Consider the following 16,777-nt stretch of genomic DNA (forward strand, 5'->3'; position numbering starts at 1 on the left):
CCGGAAGCTGCCATGTAAAGCGGTGACACACTCGGTCCTCCTCTGCGAGCAGCAGGATGCTGGCAGCTCGCTCTGAGCTTGTTATGAGCTGGCCAGTTTCTGGCTGCTCGCCCACCAGCCTGTTACCTCAGATGGCTCCTGAATAACACCGAGAGACACAGAGAGGTCTGTCTTCACCATGCACCCACTTTCTCATCAGACGGTGTGAGGAGGGACGAGAGGTTTGGATCATGTTGGAGACCTGGTCTGAACGGCAGATTCCTCAGGTCAGTCATGGATCTATGGCTTGGTAGTAGCACTGATGCTTCCATGCTTTATCGCATCATTTTCTGTGGTAATGTTTGTTGTTAAGAGACGGAATAAACCTAGAGAGACTGAAAGGTGTTTTAAAAGATTTTGTTTGTTATGAAGCTTCATGCTTATTTCTGCGTAGATTTCTTCCTTTTTACCATGTCTGATGCACCTGTTCCGGGTCGCATTGCTTCATGTGTGTCTGTGTTTGCTGCTTTGAATCATGGCAAAGTGTTGTTGAATGGAGCTGAAGTGCAGTGAGTAATGCATTATGCGACTGTTGCGTAACACATGGTGGGAAGGCCGCTTTCTTTCTTTTTTCTCTCTCTTCTTTCTCCTCTTTCTTTTTACCTCCTCCATCCTTCATTGCTCCTGTGAGAGTACAGCTCTGAACTCAAATAAAATCCTTATTCAGGATAAAAACAAGATTCAACTTGCAGCTTCCTCAGAATGGAACAGTTTACTTGGCTGGTTACCACCAAGGTTTTATTTGCATTATGCAGGTTTAAACAAAAACAATTGATTTTCAACAACACATCCTAGGGGATGGATATTGATTTTTTGGACACGTTTGAATGTAGCGAGAATATATTCATCCATTCTTTGAATACATTGATTTAAAACCAGGTGTATTGGAGCAGGGCAAACATCTAAAACCTACAGGGACAGCAGCCCTCAAGGACCAGGGTTCCCCACCACTGACTTAGACTTTAGCACCGTACATTTTCCAGTTAAGTACATGATGACATGACATGGAACATTTTAAGTTCTGTCCAGGAGTCAGTGGTGAGAAACCACAGACTCCCTTTTGACGTAGTTGGTCTACGTCAAAACTGAAATTAATACAGAATTTAACATCTGATGACCACTTATAATAATCAGTTAATTATATTCTAAAATCTAAGCCTTAAAAACAGAGAAAAAAAATCTAATTTGTACCACCGTTTTGTGGTTTTTTTGTGAGTGCCTCTGCCTGGCCCCCTCATAAAACTTTTCTAGACCCAAATAAATCCTATTACCTGTTAACTACCAGGTTAGAAGGTCCTGCTCTGATTTGTATTTCAGAACCTGTTCATCACATTCATGGCTCCTAAAAGGTAAACCAGAGGTTCAGAGAAGACATCCCTGTTTCATCTCGATGTTTCACTTTTACCAGAAATCGGAACCTGATCCATCGGGCTGTTTTATAACCAGCAGATTTCACAGCTGTGTCTCCTGCAAACCTCAGCTATTAATAAACATAATGTAAAAAATGCAAGCAATAGGTTTTCTAATTAACACATGCCTCCTCAACACAATGATAAGAAAAGCCGATTAGCTTATCACCAACCGTCATGATTCCAGAAGCAACAAGAGAGGGAGGAAGAGGGGATGTCCTCATCAGAGAGCAGAGAGCGACTGGACAAAACCGCACAACGTAAACAAACAAACAAAAAGCACTGGGAAAACAACTCACCATGAAATCCCCCATGGATGCAATGCCCCCGTGAGCATATAGCCTACGTAGCCTACCAAAGCCAAACACAGTCTACCATAGCCGACCACAGCCTACCATAGCCAACCGTAGCCTACCATAGCCAGACGTAGCTTGCCATAGCCTGCCGTAGCCTACTATGGTCTACTGTAGCCTACTATAGCCTATAGACCTAAAAACCAGGCCAGACATCTGGGTGTAGTGATGGACTCAGACCTAAACTTTGAGAACCACATGAAGGGAACCACAAACACAAAAAGAACATATGAAGAGTAAAAGATGTGATGTCTCAGCAGGACCTAGAAAAACTAGTCCAGCTTCCATCTTTAGTCGGCTTGATTATTGTAACAGTGTTTTTACAGGTTCTACCTAAAACATCAGTCAGACACCTGCAGCTGATCCAGAACTCTGCTGCTCCAGTCCTCACTAAGACCAAGAAAGTGGACCACATCAGTCCAGCTCTGAGGTCTTTACACTGGCTGCCGGTCCGTCAGAGGATAGACTTTAAAGTTCTGCTGCTGGTCTGGGTGCTCTGGAGACGGCTGCCTCTCCAGTAGCTCTCCTGTTTTCAGCTCTTTCAACCTTTTTTTTAACTTCTTTCCCTCTATTTTTTCTTACTCTTCTGTGAAGTGATTGTGTGGTTCATATATCCTATGGATACTTTCAATTTTAAAAGGCAACCAGGAGCCAGTTTACTCATTTATTTACGGGAGGAACCGCTGGCTTTGCGAACAAAGGGACAAGCCGGGATACGACACCCCATTCCGGTGGAGCTGAGGAGGAGACCCCGGGACTGCAAGGCCAGGGCCAAGCTAAAGGCGGAGCGGGCGCAAAATTGAAGGTGTTGCAAGCCATCGATTCCTACTGTCATTATGGTGAATGTGAACTTGCTGCTGAACAAGATAGACGAGCTGTCCGCACTGAACAACCAGCGGATCTACGGTGAGAGCAGCTTGTTCATCTTTACAGAAACATGGCTGAACCACCTAGTATCGGATGCTAACGTGGACCTGCTGGGATTCACTGCTGTGAGAGCTGACAGAGACACTAAGGTGAGCGGGAAAAGCGAGAAAATCCACTCTGTCACAGCAAGGCTGCAGACACAGCACCCAACACAATCTTCACCACTTATCACCACAGACCAGGTCAGAGGAGGAAGCAGCTGAGGAAGCTCCGACCCAGAAAAGCTGCAGGCCCAGACAAAGTGTGTCCAAGATCACTGAAGACCTGCACGGCAGAAGTGGGGGAACCACTACAACGGATCTTCAACCTTAGTCTGCAGACTGGGAGAGTGCCCACCCTCTGGAAGACGTCCTTTATCTGAGCATTTTTCTTTCTGATTTTATGTAATCAATTTTATCTTTTTTAATTTTTGTCGACCATCTTCTCTGTGCCAAATGCTTCCGGTTTCCTTCCGATTGGCCTCGTGCGTTGTGCATGGAGAGGAAGAGTGGGCATATCGGCTGTCAGTGCATGCGCATTTATTTGTGACGCGCGGGTTGATCCAGTAAAGCTAATAAAGATGTTTCTTAGAAAATTCAGCATATTTAATCCTTCAGATAGCATCATAGAGGGGTGGGGGTGGGGGATCTGTGGCGCTACTCTACACGTTGGTCTATGTGTGGGAAACCCTGGGCTGTAAACTCAGACTTTAGAAATTCCATCAAACTTATAAAACCTTCTACCAAAACGAAAGGAAACTTGTGCTTAGCTATCATTATTGAAATGAGGTCTATTTGCTTTTCATCTAGCATCAAACTACAACGCTAGTCAGTGATGGCTGATTTGTGGTTGGAGCTTCTGTTTCAAATGACTCTACAAAGTCATGGTAGACTTATGATACACTAGCAGAGAATCATTTTCTGGATGAGTTCCACACAGAAACCTTTTGTTGGTTGTTGACTTTCTCTCTGCATATTTCTTATATTTATTAGCATAAAATCTTAAAGCATCACACACTGTGCCAGAACTTGGTGTTGAATTAATTTAATTTCAGTCAGGAGTGTTGGAGCAGAGAAACACTGAAAACCTGCAGGACTTTCCTACCACTGACCTAGCCATAATGAAACTTCCTCTGTAGTTTTTTTCTTGTCGGTGAGCAAACAGCTTGGTAAATTAGCACCACCTTATGGTGGTAGTAATGTATTACCACCAGGTGTTGGTTAAAACAAGACAGGTGCATATTAAGATGACAGTTCCATTAACTTCTTGGGTGATTAAAAATGCATAATTCACTGCCCATCCCATTACTAACCTAACAGGAATTAGGTGTTTCTGCTTTTGTAGGAAGAATTTACTGAAGTTGCTTTCACACCTAATCGTCCACTAGACTTAGCTCAGCTCCATTCAGCTGGTCTGGCTTTGTTTCCGCACCAAACATTTTAAATAACACATTCACCTCTTCACCTGAAGCAGCACTACATCAATGATTATTCGACGAGAAAATAGGTCCAGAAAACTTTTTTTTTTGTGATCAAATATTTTATTCATATTTTCTTCATAACAAAGAACAATGGCATTAATATTTATAATATAAATATAACATAAATTGTAAACCCCCAACCTCACCCTTGAGCCATCAATAACAATCATAATTATGAATTAAAAAAACAAGAAATATTGATTTGAATAAATGGAGTTAGGACAGCGGCAAAATGGTAACTCAATCTTAAATCTTAATTCTTCAATCTTTCAATTTTGCCTTTAATTTTATCAGCTGCTATATGTGAAAATAGAAGATTTTCTTGCTTTGCATTGTGCATTCAGGCCGTAGATTTTTCCAAATAAATTATATCAAGAAAAGCCAAATACCAATGAGAGATGTTAAGCTTATGTGGTGGTTTCCATCTTACTGCTGCTGTTAGACCAGGAAGTAGTATCCGTTTTTCACATTGTGATGCATTCATCATCGAGTGTTGATTAACTGGAATATTTTGTGCTGTTATCAAAGTTAATGTAGCTGCAACGTCTTTCCAATATCTGGCAACAGGTTTGCATTCCCAGACCATGTGAATGAAGTCCCAGTTTATTCTGAGAGCAGAATGTACATAAAGAGTTATCCAGGACCTTCAGGTGGTGAAGCAGCAGGGTGTTAAATAAGTTCTATGCACAAACTGATAATGAAAAATCTGATGGTCTGGATTTCTTGAAGATAAAGTTATATTATTCCATACCTCATTCTTCATATGAATTTGTTCATATTCTTATGTAATTTTTCCCAACTCCCCTCTGGAGGAGCAAGCAGTATCATAGAGCCTACAAAATGAATTCTAGGTCGTACATTCATCTTTATAATGGCTATACGAGCCTGTAATGATTCATCCATCTGTCCAAGTCATATATCATTTTCTTAAAAACCTCCAGATAATTTTCCGGTTTCCACCTCAAGCAGTGCAGTCCACTTCCTGCTTTTGGTTCAGTTGCACATTCACACCTCCCCAAACAAAGCAGGTTCTCTGAACAAACAACGTAGGAATTGATGAAGATGGCTGGCTGAATGCAGCCTATGACCACACTGATCAATCAACCTGTGCCTTTGATACCTCGTCCATGATGAAGCTTTTTCCATTCCTTTCTGTTTCCTGGCTTTTCTTAGTCATTGAATAGTTTGGATTTTCTGTTTCTTTGCTGTGTAACATGAAGAGGTCAGAGTTCTGGTCTTGGTTCTGAACCAGCGTACTGTGTCATGAGAGAAACTCATGGCTACATGACGACAACTTTGCGTCTACACTTGAGTCTTATCTGATACAACCTCAGTGTTTTCTTTAAAGAAATTTGTTTCAGGAGGGTAAAGCACTAAAACTTCCATTAGAAAACTAGATTTTGGTGCTTTTTTATTGATTTGTATCTTCTTCTACATTACTCTGCGTATGACGTTAGCATATCCAGCCGAGTGTGTGAGGAGCTCGCCTCCTGATGGGAACATTCTTCAGCGGCAGCAGGTCCGGGGACAGTCACTCGTCCTGCTGTTCCTCGCCATCACCCGGGCTTTGGCGTCAGTCACGACCGTGACACACACTCACGTTGTTTGTCATTTTTTGTGCCAGAGAAATCTGCTGCGTGACACAACAGCAGCTGAGACTGGTGGTGTTTGTGAAGTCTTCACGCCTGCTTTGTGTTATTTTCAGCCCCAGCATCCCACACAGTGACATATTTAAGAAGATGAGCTGAGTGATGACATAAATGTACGAGAGGATGTGTAAACATTTTCTGAGCTAGCAGAAACGCATCTCACCACAACCCAGTGCCGTCAGTCCCCTCTGGCTGTGTTTATGGCTTTGTAATGGAGCCGTATACCTACTTTAGTCTTACAAGGATGGTACGAATCAGCTGCCCGGAGAACTGACCTTCAGCAGCTCTCTGGGCTGTTGCTGCATTTTTCCTGGACTGACCTGAAATAAAGGTTCTTCTTTATCTCAACTGACATCTCCTGAGTGTTTCTGAATGTTCTAGATGCAGCACAAGTTTCCACAGCAACCTTTAAATGAAGGAGGTAAACATTAAACATGCATCATATCAGGTTTTAGCATCAGGAAGAAGAACTTCTGCTGCTTTGCATTCAAACTGCTTCCTGAATAGCTCACATTAGGATGGTTTGCTGGTAGAATTACATACGTTTGAAATGGTTTTTCTGCTGAAACTTTTATGAAATTGTGTTTTAATGTGGCCATCTTGACTAGGACTTCCAGCAAGAGGAGATCTTTTATAGCAAAGGCCAAGGGACAATGTAAATGTAAGAAACACAATTAGTTAATTTATCCAGATCATTTCTTGCTATTTAAAGAAAAAATAAATTTGAAAATTTACTACTTTGTAAGAATTGATTTTTTCATGACATCTCTTTTAACTTTTCAAACAGCTGGGGCTGTAAATTTCCATCTACCAACCCTCTAAATGCAGCTTTAAATTCAATTAGAGTAGAAATGATCAAACCAACCACTTTAGCAGGTGATGAATTGGAGGTGTGTTTTTTTCCTAAACGAGAAGAACCAAATCCCACTGGCCTTTACCCTAAAGCTCAGCAGGCAGGGGGAGGACCTCTTCTTTGATTGGCAGGCCATGCAGCCAATCGCATGTGAGGAGAGACTCAGCTCATACCATTATGTTAAAGAAGGGAAGGGACCGATTGCAATGCAACAGCAAATGTAGTGATGAAGACCAGCTACAGAGCAACAGATATTTAAATAAAAACAGTGAAGAAATGAGCAAAAAGCAGAAAAACTATCGCATCTGGCTGGATTTTAATCATATTAGAGACTGAAAAGTTGAATGAAAATATTTGTCACTTAATCCAGATTGTTATGATCAGACTTTGTTGTGGTTTGTGTTCAGCTGTTCATTTAAGGGTTTGATTAAACTGTTGCTGTTCAACAGGGCCGGCCTGAGCCTTTATGGGGCTCCAAGCAGAATTTGATTTGGGGGCCCCGCTAGACCACCTCAGCACCTCCGGTGCTTAACTTTTACAGGTACTTGATCATTTTGTATTCTGTAAATATAAAAAACCTATTCATTTGCATTATTTGTAATTGGCTTAAATGACTTTAGCTGTGGTTTTTACCTTCATCGTTAAAACTCTAAGCTATTTTTTGCTAGTTTTGGTCGACCTGGTTTTTATTGTAAAAATACATGTAGAAACTCCAGCTGTAGAGGACCATTTTTTCTATTCTTTTTTACAAAGATACAAGTTTCTGCTCACTTGTTGATCTTTGGCTGCTTCTGAATGGACATCGCTGTCAGTTTAAGCTCTCTGATTGGCTAAAATTTTTACAGCATGTGGCTTCATCATAAATACTGTTATTTGACCCAGACTGGCTTGAATATATTAGTATAAAAGCAAGTTTTTTGTGTGTATTAATATATTTGTTTCAACTATCTATATGTGTTTTTCCTTCATCATGTATGTAAGGACCATGGCAAGCGTATTTGGGAGGCCCCCTGGTGGCTCCTGGTGGCTCCCTGGTGGCTGCTTAGTTCATGCCGTAAAAGACATTGTTGATGAAATTTTATGTTTGACATTTTCATGAAAGAAATTTCTGTAAAAACAACCTAAAGAATGTAGATTATATGTTTTCTGGACAGTAAGTTATTAGAGGTGATGTTAGCTAAAGACTTGTTAAATTAGATCTTCTGTCTCAGGTCATGTGGACAGCAAGCTGCTGGCTGGAGTATGACATGATACCGGTGAGAGAGCTTGTGTTTCTTATGTTTTGGCCTCTGTACGCTAAAGCTTAGAATAAAATTTATCATCTTCCTCATTACAAAGTCCTGAAGGAGCTTATTATTTCTTGTAACCCCATGAGAACCCTGCCTTCAGTATGCAGGTCTACTTGTTCTCTGACTTTTCTACTTTGGAAATGTCTCTGATACAGACTCTAAGGATGTGAATCAAAGGCTTTTATCCTAATATATACATTTACTTTGATGTTTGCCAAGATTCAAATTCAGCCATGATACAATTTGGTACATCACATTATTACAAGCAGCAGCCATAGCTGAACATATTAAACATGTCTGGCCGATGAGGTCACTGAGGCGTCTGTCCTCTTATTGGCCGATGTGGTGCATGTCGCCCAGTGATGAGCCGTCTGGCCCTCTGAGTCCGACCAGGAGAGGATTAACAGCTCAACGTGCTGTCCCTAAACACAAACCCATCGATGCACACCCCACATGTACCGACATGCAGATTAATGTGTGGGTGGAAGTGGTGTCGTTTCAACTGGAAACGGTAAAAGAAGCCGAAAAATGGATTTTTAATCACGTTTAATAAGAGATCAGCTGGTAGCTCAGAGACCTTCTCCAGTCTGATGAATTCACAACGAGTGAAAGACAACAGAAAATTAGTTCATTCTTTGGAAAACCTTAAAAAAGTTATGACTGTCAATATAACACTTTAGCTCAGCAGGCGTCTCTGTGTGTGATGGAGCCGTTAAAGATGCAGGAATATGAGGAACCACGTCTCCGTCTCATTTCATTCACTGAGCATCAAGATCCGTTTCCTCTCGTGGATGTCCACCACAGTTGTTTCCTTTGATGTCCTTGCTGTTTGTGAAGGGCAATAAGAAACATGGAACTGTAGTAACTGAACAACGTCATGTAATATAAGCAAATCTGACATGATGTACATGATGCAATATTAAAGCAACCCTTCCTAACAGTTCCTGCTAGCTGTGCCTTGTTCTGCGTGATATTAGGAAAACATGATAATATGGCCGACAGTAGCGATGTGAAAAGTGATGTTCCACGTGTGAAACTCTCGTTCAGAGATGTCTGTTGAACTTTCCCTAATGCTAGCGTTGTTGTAGCTAACTCCAGACTTCAGGAACTCTTCTTATGGCTCCATGGTTGTCCTGCAGCCAGGATTCATCGTGTTGCTCCTGGTGGTTGCCACAAGTATCCAGCATGTCTTGTTGCTGTGTATGCTGTCTCCCTTGTAACCAGAATACTTCCAAGTAGCCGACATGCTGTTCTTTTTCTCTAGAAGTTCTTCTGCATCCACATTTCTGTTGCCTACGCTCAACCATCACACACTTGTATTTACAAACTGGACGATGACTCCACATAGCTCTGGATCCTTCCCCACAAACATTTTGTCCTTTGGTTTATGGCCTCAGATGCTACTTTATTAAAGCATGATTTTTAATGTACATATTCATGGTGCTGTTATGAGTTTAAGAAACACTAAAGCAGGGCTATGTTCTGACTGATTTGTGGGTGTATCAGTCTGTATTGTGCCCTCTCTGTCAGAAAAGCTCTACTTGCACCAAATTAACTTGTGCTAAACACCAACTTGTGAGCCAGATTTCTAAGAACTCTGTAAAAGGAGCAGAGCTGTAGTATGAATGCATGAAGCACTCTGGGTATTAACAGACTCAGTTTTCTTTATTCAAGAATAAGCCTCGTCTGGGTTTCTGTTGGTGTTGACGGGTTCAGTCCGATGCTGCCGGCGTGGGAAAAGTCTGTGTCAGGGTGTGGACTTCTTTTTGAGCCCTGTTGTCTGGTTTTGACTTTCATTGGATCGTTGTTTTTCTTCCTCACACACCAGATTCTGTTGTACTTTTTAGAAAGTGGGAATTATTTTTCCTCTGCTAAAGGGATCTGGCAACATAACAGACACGATATCTGTAAAGCAGCTTTTGCCAAATAGATTTCTGTCCAGCTGTAGAGATAGTGGAACAAACATAGCGACTTATTGAAAACGTAACTTCATTCATCATCTGTTAATTTAACGCTTCTAAGATCATTTCCCTGCATTGCAGTTTGTTTTGTGTTTTACGTGAGACGTACCCAGCAAGCTGTTGCATGCATGTCTGGCTGAAAGCATCTGAAAGCGTCTGAAGCTGCACGCTGTGTTTGAGATTCTGGATGAGGAAACTCAGCTGAGACGTCAGCCAATGAGCTGGAGCCGTCTCACAACATGACGCCCTGTCCTACCTGAACGAGTGCAATACATACGTTACAGAAAATGTGTCTTAGTCGTCGTAAAGCATCACCACTTTATGTTACTGGAATCCACAAGTGCATTTTGGTATTTTATGTTTTTAATGCATGTATATATTGACTATGCATATTTTCACATATAATATTTCCTTCTTTTTTACATTTTAAACATTTTGTCACAAATTTCTTAGAACTTGAATTGTATGTGAATTAGCTGTGAGACTGGATTTGGTGTAACAGAAAGCCCTGCTCTGTTTCAGTTCAGTGGATTTTTGTGACATTTGGGTTTCATTAGGGGACTATGAGCGGTGATTTGGGACGGTGCAGAGAGATAGTTTTTTTACATATTCACTTTCAGCTGACAGACCAGCAAGAAACCATTGGTGGTAAAACATAAAGAAATAATCTCTCAGTAGTGAAGACTGACGAGCAGCTTCATGTTTTATGTTATCAGAAGATATGGTGGTCATTACTACAAGATGTTTCTTCTTTCTGAGACGCATGCTTGAAAAAATTATAATTTACATCAACAACATCCTCAGTCCTGATGTTGATATTAGAGACATTAACTGTCTTTAACAACCCGTGTCGTCCTCTGACCTAGGAGGTGGGTGCTTCTTGGGCATGCGGGGACGGACTCATGCTTTAGTGGCCGGTGGGCCAACATTCCAGGTCTCCTGGGACCTACACTCCATGTCCGGTGGGAGCTCATGCTGGGGCTTTTCTTCATGGTGGTTGCCCAGGTCTTTGTGCCCTCCTTGTCTACTTCTGATCCTTGGAAGGGGCGTGGTTATATTTGTGGTCCTCCTTATACCTCATTTTTATACAGTCACACTTCCACATGCACACACAGCTGCACTCATTAACACACATGCTTACACAGTTAGTGTTGTGCTGCAGGTTTACCACTGCTAGCTAGCTCTGTTTTTATATTCTAGTTGCTCACGTTTTCTCAGCTGGTCTTCCTGTAGGTGCTCCTGATGGTTCTCTGCTTTGTTTTCTTGCAGAGGCTGTTTAATGTTTTCTGTTTGATCCGCCTGTAGTTGGTTTCTCTGTTTGGGTTGTAGCTCCGATTGTTATTGTCTTCTTTATTTTGTGTCTTCTTCTTCTGTTTACTCTTCCCCTTCTTTTCCTTCCCCATGAGATCCAGCATTAATATATAATTCAGTATTAACTTTTATTAAAGAATTAGAAAATAAAGAACAATACTCGAGTATCGAGGGAAGCCTTATATCCAGAACGCTCTTCTTAGCGAAGTAAATTTCTAACAACATGCTGACTCCAAAACCATTACAGGGACTATTGAACCCACGTCCCCACAATGTTTCTATGTAATTAGGTCCTCACAACATGTTAAACACAAACACTTACACACGCTGACGTGTATGAACACATTCAGAGAAACAGACGTGCCTGCTGATTGGCTCTCATGCTGTTGCTAAGGGAGTTTCAGCTGCTCCTCCATTGGTCAGGTTTTCGGCTGGGATGGAGCGCTGCTGCCTCATTCAGCATCCCACCGTCATGACAGAGACGGACAGGAAGGTGGGCAGGAGGTGAAGCCGGGCGGGAGGTGAAGCCGGGCGGGAGGTGGAGAGCATTTCTCTTCTTGTTGTTGTTGCAGAATCTAGCAGCAGCAGCAGAAAAAGAAACTCCAGTCATTTATTGTCCCAGAGGATGATCCGTCGGCAAACACAAAACCGGCACATTTTTAGCTGCAGTACAAAATGGCCTAATGCCCTCACACACACTCACGCACACACACACACACACACACACACGCTCACACGAGCTGTGGGTCAGTCGGCAGCAACCTACTAATCCTTCACCACAGGATGATTATTAATACGACATGTTTGGATGAAAAAGGGATCAAACTGTAGAAAGGCCATGTCCCGCTGAGCTGTGTGGTTGTTGTGAGTGTGTGTGTGTGTGTGTGTGTGTGTGTGTGTGTGTGTGTGTGTGTGTGTGTGTATGTGTGTGTGTGTGTGTGTGTGTGAGTCTAATGCTTTTTTTGTGTGTGTGTTTTGTTGCATATTTATTTCTCCCCTTTCCTGTTTTCATAATGCTTAAAATGCAAATGTGTCTCTACCTCACACATCAGTTCCCTTAAAACACAAAACAGTCATTTGTTGGAAGAAATGTTTCATCTGTTTACTCTGGTATCCATCAAACTTAAAACAAGCCAGTTATTTTGGCCAGAAAATAAATGCTAAGTGTCATAACGTGTCATAAAGCTGGCTGAGTTGTAGTACTTGGACTGTGTGCAGTATTTTTAGTTTCACTGACCAAGTGGAATTTACTAAAACAAGAAGACAAAATATTGTCTGCCATAAAAAAGGCATCATATCTTTACTCAGTGATCTCTTCTCATCAGTGGAAAGTCAGATTGCACTATGTTGTCTTTGTCATTGACTATGAAGGGGTCAGGGTGTGCTGGGCTCTAAGCTGCGTCTGTTCAGCCATTTTTAAACCTTCCCTGTAGAAACGTGTGGCGGTCAGAGCCCTGACTGAATTTAGAATAAAATAAACTAATACAGTTCGTAATGACCAGGCTCTGGCTCATCTGAAACATCTTATCGTTCACTATGAACCAACAAGGCTTACATTTGGTTCCCACAGTTTCCAGGCCCAGAACTGGAGGCAAAGCCTTCAGTTTTCTAGCTCCTCTCCTGTCGAACCACCTCCATATCAGGGTGCAAAATGATTACACCCTCTCCGGTTTTAAGACCAAGCACATTAAAAAACTGTGCTTCACCTACTCAGCGTGGTTTATATGGACTCGGTAAATGGTGGCATGTGCAGAAATTTGTATGTATAATTGCTGGCATGCTGAGTGATAGCTCTAGATCTTTGAAACCCATCACATCCCAGGCACAACCTGTTTAAACCCAATAATTTTTTAGAGAAAGATCTAAACCTGCGCAAGCATTTGTGCAGACTGCTGGGAGTCAGGTGTGCCAGCAGTCTCAGAGGGTTAAAAGTAAAACAGATGAGCTGGTTAGTTACATTTATTTATAAACTACTTTTAACTCCTATGGCTATGCCAGTGTTATTTACTTAGTAGTAACATTAGACAAGGTCCTTCTGAAGGGCTGCAGGGTTTCCAGGTCTCCCTGCTCCAACACACCTGACTCAAATTAAATTGGACAGCGTATTAAGTTCTACACAATGGTTCATTACATTAGGTCAGGTGTGTTGGAGCAGGGAGACATGGAAACCCTGCAGGACTTGGCCCTCGTAGGACCGAGCTGACTGGACCTGCTATAGAGCCTGTAGATTCATTAACACACAGCTTCTGATTTGTAAAACCTTTCTTCTGCCTGTCATTTCTACAAAGGAAATAATTTAGAAAATGCTTTGTGTTAAAGCAGAAAACCCTGGGATAAAAAGAATTCCAGGTTTTTTCCCTGTTTTCTCTGGTGTCAGTGCAGCCATGCTACAGGACGTTCATCTCTCGATCATTGAAGGCGGCTGGAAATGTCTCGTTTGGTGTTCAAGCTTTTCTTTTTTGGTTTAATGAATTCACATTTATGTAACTGCTGCATTGAAGCTAGTTCGACACGCCTCAAGCTCATCTTTTACCAGTCAAGAGTACTTTTTTCTTCACTAGATACAACTTTATCTTTTATATTTAGTGATCCATGAAATTTTCTGTTTTATAGCGACTCCAGTAATATATAACAAGGTCATAATACAAATATCCTCACTTTGTCAAACTTTTTTAGACCAGTTTTCACTTCCTACGCACCAAACCTAAACTTCTCCCACCCTTTCACTACTCTGATTAGGCTAAAAGGAGGAGGAGCGAAAGTGGTGCTCATGAATTTTAGAGTAAAGTTCTCCTGACAGGAGTTGCATAAGCTCCTGTGACCCAGAAACCTTTTCCTGTCGGACTGAACTCACCCCGGGATGGAGAGGACGAAAACAGCTGGAGGGGGAGGAGAGGAAGAGGAGCTGACTGAATAACTCGTTTAAAAACAAACTTTACGTTAAAAACATGTATGAACTTTAGAGCAGCTGGCTGCATGTTGAACTGAGCTGATGTGAGCAGACAGCTGAAAGGTTAAACCAGATGTGGGGAAGATGGAGAGGACATGGAAAAGATCTGAATAATGAAAGCAGCAGGAGACTGGGAGGAAGACGAGGCGAGCTTCGGCTGGAAGTCTGGCATCAGTAGGAGAGGTGAACATAAAGAGACATGGGAGAAGGGAAAAGAAAGTAAAAATCTATGCAAATTAACTGATGACGTGCTTTAAACAGAGTCCTTCACTGAATTATAAACCAGGAAGGTTGTGTGGAGTAAAAGCTGAGGCAGTTTAGGGAGGAACATGAATAAGAAAGCTGAGAATAAACATCTATTTATACACGAACTCTGCTTCAGGGCGTCTATTAGAAGCTGATTTCTGTTAGATTGGATGGACCTCGTGTGGGATGAAGGGTCTGATGGGAGTCTAACAAAGAGCTATTAGAAATTTGTCAGAGTAGCCTGAAGGAGGCATGTTCTTGTTCTCTTTAAATGCTTCCTTATCACCCATAGAGATGACAAGAAGCCACCACCAACCTTTTCCACCCAGTTCCAACACCCACTGCAGTTTGAGCTGGTATTATCCGTTGTTTTCCACCATCAGGGATGTCAAACTGTGTGTTTTTAGTGTGTGTAGCAATCCTGTCGCTTTAACCGGGTATCAGGGTTGCGTCCTGTCACTGGCAGTGCTGTTGGATCATGCAAGTATTTGTATCTGAATCACAGAGGCTGGAACAGCCTGGTATGTTTCACCAGGGTCACATCAGTCTGTTTGCAGATGGATTTCTGTTTGCATTGGATGCAAATGTGGTGGAAAGAAGAGGGTTACCCTATAAATAATAATGTGTCAAAGGGCTGTGTGGTGGTTGAATGAATAATGTCCTGCATGTTTTTATTTTTATAAATATGGCCTTAATAGAACAATGTTACTCTGGGAGCTCTCTGTAAAATGAGAAAGCTGCTTAACTACAACTAAGCACTACTGGAGGTTGCCAGATTGTCTCACTTTAGTCACTTTTATCAGAACAAGATCCACAGTGCTCCCAACACACGACATGTTCATGGTGTTTAACTCTCTTCTATCTCCACCACCTGCTCAGCCTCCCACTGTGCTGACTGCAGAAATGTTTGCTTCCTACTTCACTGAAAAGGTCGCTACCATCAGTAACCAATTCACTGAGCCTGACCAACTCAGCCTTACCAAACCAGCTACTGGTGCCTCACTCTGCTCCTTCCGCTCTCTAAATGAGGACCAAGTCTCTAAACTTCTAGTCAACTCAAAACCCACGACCTGTCCTCTTGATCCTGTTCCCTCTGACACCCTGCAGAGCATTTTACCTTCAATCAAACCTGCAGTAACCCATATTATTACCTCCTCTCTTAAATCTGGTGTCTTTCCTTCTGCCTTCAAGCAAGCTCGGGTTCCCCCGCTGCTGAAGAAACCCACACTCAACCCAGCCCAGGTTGGAAACTACCGGCCGGTCTCATTGCTTCCATTCATGTCTAAACTACTAGAGCGTGCCGTCTTCAGTCAGGTCTTTCCAGCCAATCCTTCCTTACCGCCACAGATAAGCGTGCAGCTTGACTCCATCACGCTTGTGCCTACGTCTTCTACCAGGAATCTTGGTGTCATGGTAGACAACCAGCTGACCTTTAAGGACCATGTTGCCTCGGTTGCTCGATCTTGCCGATTTGCTCTCTACAACATCAGGAGGATCAGACCCTACCTGACTGAACACACGGCCCAGCTCCTGGTCCAGGCTCTGGTCATTTCACGCATTGACTACTGCAACTCCTTACTGGCTGGCCTGCCTGCATGCTCAGTTAAACCTCTGCAGATGATCCAGAATGCAGCAGCACGTCTGGTCTTCAACCAGCCCAAAAGAGCTCATGTCACTCCGGATGAGCTGGTGAATGTGGCCGGGGAGAGGGAAGTCTGGGTTTCCCTGCTTAGGCAGAGAATTCTAGGTTATAAACTTACATTTACATTTTAATTAAAAACATTTCACATTACTATAAAATTTTACATGAACACTATTTTTGTTATTTTCCTACACCCCCCCCCCCCCCCCCCCCCCCCCCTTGAGGAAATGTCCTCTACTAAATGTATTGCCTTTCAGCCATTCCAATGTAAAGGACACACAATGGGAATATGAGGACAAACATTTGAAACGTACGTACATAAATTAGCCTTCACTTTGACATAACCTAAGCTTCCCTTCTTTTTTTCGTTCCTTTCCGCAGGTAAAACCATGCACCTGGGCAGTGCATCATAACCTCCCTTGCCTCTTGCCTCCAACCTGATCGCCTCTCCTCAGCCATCTTTCCTCACCTCTTTCTCCACTCTCCCTTGTTCGCTATGACAACCACCCTGGAGACGCTTCTGGCCCAGCCCGACCAGGAGCCAAGCCCAGAGCGACTGGATGGCTGTGAGGTCACTGGTGGGCACTACAATGTGGTTCCCTCTGTCGTCTGCTCCATGTGCTGTCTCTTCGGCATTATTTACTGCTTCTTTGGTGAGTTGTTGTGAAATTCCTGAATGTTTGACCCAT

At 42.5% G+C, this 16,777-nt stretch overlaps 1 protein-coding gene across 2 annotated transcripts in view; it reads left to right on the top strand.

Annotated features, from left to right (window-relative positions):
• tmem198b (transmembrane protein 198b) overlaps positions 1-16,777 on the top strand; it is a 40,763-nt gene that overhangs the window by 21,057 nt on the left and 2,929 nt on the right. Inside the window, exons 1-2 of one of the 2 annotated variants that reach the window (XM_041978300.1) lie at positions 174-266; positions 16,470-16,741. In XM_041978300.1, coding sequence (XP_041834234.1) covers positions 16,585-16,741 — 157 coding nt within the window. In that variant the 5' untranslated portion in view covers positions 174-266; positions 16,470-16,584. Of the gene's footprint in view, positions 1-173; positions 267-16,469; positions 16,742-16,777 lie in introns of those variants that run through there. The other variant, XM_041978299.1, reaches the window with a different exon arrangement.

The sequence above is a fragment of the Melanotaenia boesemani genome, chromosome 24 (assembly GCF_017639745.1).
Source record: "Melanotaenia boesemani isolate fMelBoe1 chromosome 24, fMelBoe1.pri, whole genome shotgun sequence".
Classification (NCBI taxonomy): Eukaryota; Metazoa; Chordata; class Actinopteri; order Atheriniformes; family Melanotaeniidae; genus Melanotaenia; species Melanotaenia boesemani.